Source organism: Charadrius vociferus, unplaced genomic scaffold (assembly GCF_000708025.1).
Source record: "Charadrius vociferus isolate BGI_N301 unplaced genomic scaffold, ASM70802v2 scaffold59, whole genome shotgun sequence".
NCBI classification, from domain to species: Eukaryota; Metazoa; Chordata; class Aves; order Charadriiformes; family Charadriidae; genus Charadrius; species Charadrius vociferus.
Window position 1 is genome coordinate 8,564,326 of NW_009661371.1, and position 5,390 is coordinate 8,569,715.

Consider the following 5,390-nt stretch of genomic DNA (forward strand, 5'->3'; position numbering starts at 1 on the left):
GCAGGGTGTTTGAATAGGCATAAAACAGGGCTTTTGAATTTAATCTTAAAGCCCAGAAAGCAGCACTACCCACGATGATGCTGATTCGCTTCCTTCCATAATTGGCCTCAGTGTCCAACTCCCCAGCTCACGAAGGGGTTTGTAGCGAGTGCCAGGCCAGCCCTAATGCCCCGGCTGGCTCCTGCCGTGACAGCTCACCGCAGCTGGAACTACAGCACAGCACCCTTCTCCCAGCCAACTGCTGCTTGGATGCTCTCCTCCTTACGGCCCGTCTGTGCCTATGGGGCCGTTCTGCAAGCCAACATGGCAAGTACTTTTTGGCAGGGTTCAGAAGGCGGCAGGGGCTTGGCTTGGAGCTTTCCAGAGAGCTTCTGCCCAGTGCTTGCACAGATGCTAGCCTGTTTTCAGGGCAGACACAGGACAGCAGTCCCTGGCAGGGCAAGAACTGAGGGCAGCTCGACTGAGCCAAGGTGGGGTGGTCTCACTGGGCTTCCTGGACACCGAGCACCAGCAGGGGGTTGTGTTCTACTTACTTTGTCGTGAAAAGCCGTTTCAAAATAAAGTTACCCACCATAATGCTCACTTATTGCCTGTAGTTTATAATGCATACTGCACGCAGCAGTCCCAGCACTGACCTGTACTTCCTGAGAAACAGCTGCAGTTGACCGAGGGCCTGAAGCAAACACCGTGCTCCCGGGACGACTGCTACAGCAGGAGAGCAGAGCCATCAGTGCCATCTCTTTTCCCTGGGATCCCAGCTCAGGAACAGGCCCTGCTAGCCACCCGGGGCATAGACCTGCTCTTCCCATGCCCTGGCAGCACTCCATGCCTGGCAGGAGGCTGCATCTCAGGCAGCTTCTTGGAGTAAGATGGCGAGGACAGGTACCTTGAGGACAGGACAGGCACCCCTGCAGGCACAGGGATATGGGTTTGTTAGGGTGGGCAAGCTGGTGGCTAATCCTCTCTATCAATCAAGCATGAGGAACAGGGGAAGGAGTGGTAGCAAAGGGCAGTAATGCATATACAAAGGGCCCAGCCTGGGGCATGCAAACCACACAACAATATGAAAATGACAAAATCAGGCAGATTGGGTAGGGGACACGATAGGGGATTAGCGTGACTGATGATGTAGATGGAAATTACTTTGGCAACCATTTCATGAATACCAAACTGGGGTACAAAGTCATCCAAACCCCTTGCCGATGAGACGGGGTAAACAAACAGGGGCTTGTGATTTATTGCTGATAGAAGGAAGCTGCTAGAGGGGAAACTTGGGAAGAGGGAAAAGAAACTGTAAGGGGAAGTATATCACAAAATTGGGGCTGTTCAGGGTCCCTGTTGAAAAGCCCTTCTTCACCTGATCACCGCAGTGTGAAGCAGGACCAGTAACCACACTGTTGCTCTGGCCAGCTCTTAACAGCCAGAGGGAACTTCGGGTGCTTTCCCTAATGCCAGCATGAGAACAAATATCCTGGCAGAACAGTTGTCTCATGCCTGCACCACGCTAGCCGCTAAAGGGCAGGAGGTAGCAGTTATAAAAGGACATATCTTTCAGAACAGGAAACAGAAAAAGGTAGCCCCAAGGGGAAGAGGTTGGTTGGGCTTTGAGCAGCTCCCAAGTCATTTTCTCCTTGTAAAAACTGCCACCTGGCCTACTGAGACCAAGGCTTCTGCTTCTGTTGCATCCCAGCTGTGGCTGCTAGACCAGTACTTGACATTTCTCAGCTAAACTGGGGCATGGACTTTTAGCAGAGAACAGGAAGGCACACAGGCTGTCCTCACAAGAGGAAGTCTGATATCCAAAGGACTTCCCATGCACCACCTAATCTGGCCCGTAGCACCTGGACTGGGCAGAAGCAAAGCTGCTCGTCCAGGACCATTTCTGCACTGCAGGAAAACAGGTAGAGCGAACAGCCAAGGATAAGCCATGCATCCCGAAGCACCTCAGCGAAGCCTTGTTCAGGACTGGATGCCAGGATGCCATTTTGCAAGTACGCTGACTGAATTCAGCCAAGGCACACAACCACAGTGACGTGCCCCGGCTGCATTTCAGATGCTTCACTGTTCAACATGTGGAAATTAGTTGTAAGGAGACAGTGGAAGTGATGCAAAGGAAAGGGGAAGAAGGAGGGCCACAAAGACAATCAGGGGGCTGGAGCACCTCCCGTATGATGACAGGCTGAGAGAGTTAGGGTTGTTCAGCCTGGAGAAGAGAAGGCTCTAGGCAGACTTTATAGCGGCGTTCCAGTGCTTAAAGGAGGCCTACAGGAAAGATGGGGAAGGACTCTAACATGGAGTGCGGTGATAGGGTAGATTTAGATCAGATATTAGGAAGAAATTCTTTACTCTGAGGGTGGTGAGACACTGGAACAGGTTGCCCAGAGAAGTTGTGGATGCCCCATCCCTGGAAGTGTTCAAGGCCAGGTTGCTTTGAGCAACCTGGTCTAATGGAAGGTGTCGCTGCCCATGGCAGAAGAGTTGGAACTAGTTGATCTTTAAGGTCCCTTCTAACTCTAACCATTCTGCGATTCTATGAAGACAGACAGAAGAAATCCTAATCTACGCAGAATGCAGAAAGACCATCTCCTGGTCCTAAAGTCAGGGTTTACTGTAGACTTTTGCTTTGGCAATAGGAAGGCTGTGACCAGCCGAAGGCTTACTCTGCATTTACCTTATTTCTTACGCTCTCGCAAAGCATCTATTACACCCTGAACTGCTGCCAGAAAGGAGATAAGGTGAAGCACAGAGCAGCAGCCTGAGCAAGATGGCAGGTCTGGTCCACAACACTGAGACAGAAAAGAATGGACAGTCTCTCCCAATCAGCAGAGACTAAGAGCCTTCCCTGCTGCACGTACTTCTCTGTCATGTGGCTGGGTGCATAAATTAAGCAAGCCACACGTACGAGCGTTCCTCCTGTCTTGCGCACTTACATCTTGCTCCCAAGCTGGCTGTTATGAGAGATGATGTCATTGCTGAAGCAAAAAAAAAAATAAAAAAAAAAAATGCCCTTTCCTTGGGGCCAAGAGGAGTGCAGAGCTGTGCAGGGACCCCTGGTCTGGCACAGATGCTGGAGCATTTTCCTTCCTCACCATCACCCTCTAGTGAAAGCTGGGTCAGCCACTGCATGTCGGACATGCTCAGCTACACGGGACAGAGTGGACACAGTGCACTGAGATACAGTGACCGCAGTGATGGAGATGCACAAATACCCATGGCCATACGGAAGGAAGAGCTCCAGGGCTCTGCTCCTGCAAGGCTGCTCTCTGTGGCTTAAGTCTTGGAGTCTCACACTGGAGTCATGAGCAAGGATTATGGGCAGGTGGCCTGGGCCCCCTGCTAAGCAATGCCAAGAGCTCTTCTCTGGAGCAGGTGGGCAGAACTGCTCTTGGGATGCACGCACGGACCCACCCTGGACAGGAACACAAGCATGGTACCATCCAGCAACCAACCATGAGCAGCAGATGCCTGCTGCTCATGCCTCTCATCCCAGGCAAGAACCACCTCAGCCTCCCTCAGATTCTCAAAGCCCCTTAGGCTTTTCCGCTTCTCCTGCAGCAAAACCCCAGTGGGGAAGAGGACTCAGCACAGGAGAACAGCCACAAATTGGTCCTGGCTCCAGCTGCGCTGCATCATTATAGGACTGAGGCTTCCCCACTGCAACTTGGGCATCACACCAATGCCCAGTCAGAGCTCACCGCCTTGTCACCATCTCACCAGTCTGGGGACCTGAACATGACCCTCCAGACTTCCCCAACAGCTGTAGAAGTCACACTTAGTCTTCTGCACAGGTACATCATAGTGCTGCTTGTCAGCTGGCTGTTTTGCTGCTGTCTATATCAACAGGCTGGTAAACCTGCAGAAGTCACCAGCAGCTCCATCCAGACTCAGGGACAGCCCGTGCCAGGGTGCCTGGTCTAGCCCCACACAGAAGGGATGTAAAATCTCTCAAAACCATTGCCAGCACCAAAAGGAAAACCTGTTTTTCCCCGGCATAGGTTTTGGCCCAAGGCTGGCCACACGGCAATCACGGCCAAACCACTGGCCTCAGACCACACAGCGGGGATCACAGGTTTTGCCATTAAAGTCAATGGGATCAGATTGGGCCATTCCAGACTTTTAAAGAACAGCTGGGAGCAGGAGGGGTGGGGGGGGCGGAAATCAGCAGAGGGATCAGGCTGGGGAAGGAGAGATCTTGTGACTAACCAAGAGTCCTTGAGCTGCAGCAGAGCTGGAGCCTGGCCCTGCCCTGCCTTACCCTCAGAGGACACCCACAACCACACATTTTCAGGCCATCACACCACTTTGTGCTCCGATCAGCACATAAAGGTATGTGCAAGCCTGACTCTCATATCCCTTTAATCCCCGGCATCAGGGCATCCGAGCCACAGCTGAACCTTTCTTCAGAGTTTCCTCTTGGCTCAGCAGCACTGGCACAGACACAAATGTGCCACCACATGAACACTGCTCAGCAGGGCCACCCCGCTCCACAGCGCTGCGCCCCCTCCGTACGCCTGACAGCCCAGACATGCCACAGGCAAACATTTCCTTCCGAGACATACAGATTTTAATATTAAAATAATTTTTGTATAAAAATACTTTCGGAGACTGGTGGCAAGCAGTCTTCCGTGCACCACAATGGGCACCCCAGCCCTGCGGTCTGGTCAGAGAAGAGAGCCAGAGCAGAGCCAGGGCAGGAGGTGCAGACCAACACAGCCAGACCTCCCGAGCATTAGGAGGTGGCAGTGGGGCCATCTCCAGAGCCAGAGAAGCACGCTGACACCTGCACCAGCCACAGTGCTCTTGCTCTCGCTGCAGAAAAGGCTTCCAGGGAAAGGCAGCTCCTGCCAGCGTTGGTTGAGCAAAGAGGGTCTCTGCCTGAGCCAGAACAGTCCCCAGCCCCAAGCCACCCCCAGGACCCGTGGAGGACAGCAGCCAGCACTGCTCACCAATGGGCCTGGGACCCCCCCCAGTCTCCCCCCCAGGCAGGTACAGGGCAGCAGCACGCTATATCTCTCCTAGGTCCTCATAGACAGGCGACAAGCTACACTCATCCACAGACTGCTCCTTCTTCTGCACGTGCTGGGGCTTCACCACCCGGCTGTACAGCACCTCCACGTTGTTGTTGTTGTTGCTGCTGTTGAGGCTGGGCTTGACGACCACCTTCTCAGGAGCGGGGTTCCCCTGCCGCCGGCCGGGGTCCCCGCTCCTCTCGCCGCCTTTAGGGATAAAGGCCACCTGGGGCTTGGGGGCAGGCAGTGGCTTGGGGCCCTTGGCCTTGGCCTGGAAGGCAGGTACCGAGTAGTCGTCAGTGCTGGGGTTGTAGGGATACTCGTAGCCGCCCCTGCCGTCATGGCCCTGGGTGCGCCAGGCATCGCCCGTGGGCCGCGCTT

The 5,390-nt window shown here is 54.0% G+C and overlaps 1 protein-coding gene across 1 annotated transcript in view; it reads right to left on the bottom strand.

Moving 5' to 3' along the window:
* Positions 1-5,004: 5,004 nt before the first annotated feature.
* The window catches only part of DOK1 (docking protein 1, 62kDa (downstream of tyrosine kinase 1)), a 3,184-nt gene continuing 2,798 nt past the window's right edge, over positions 5,005-5,390 (bottom strand). The window contains exon 4 of the mRNA XM_009893782.1: positions 5,005-5,387. Coding sequence (XP_009892084.1) covers positions 5,005-5,387 — 383 coding nt within the window. The remainder of the gene's footprint in view (positions 5,388-5,390) is intronic.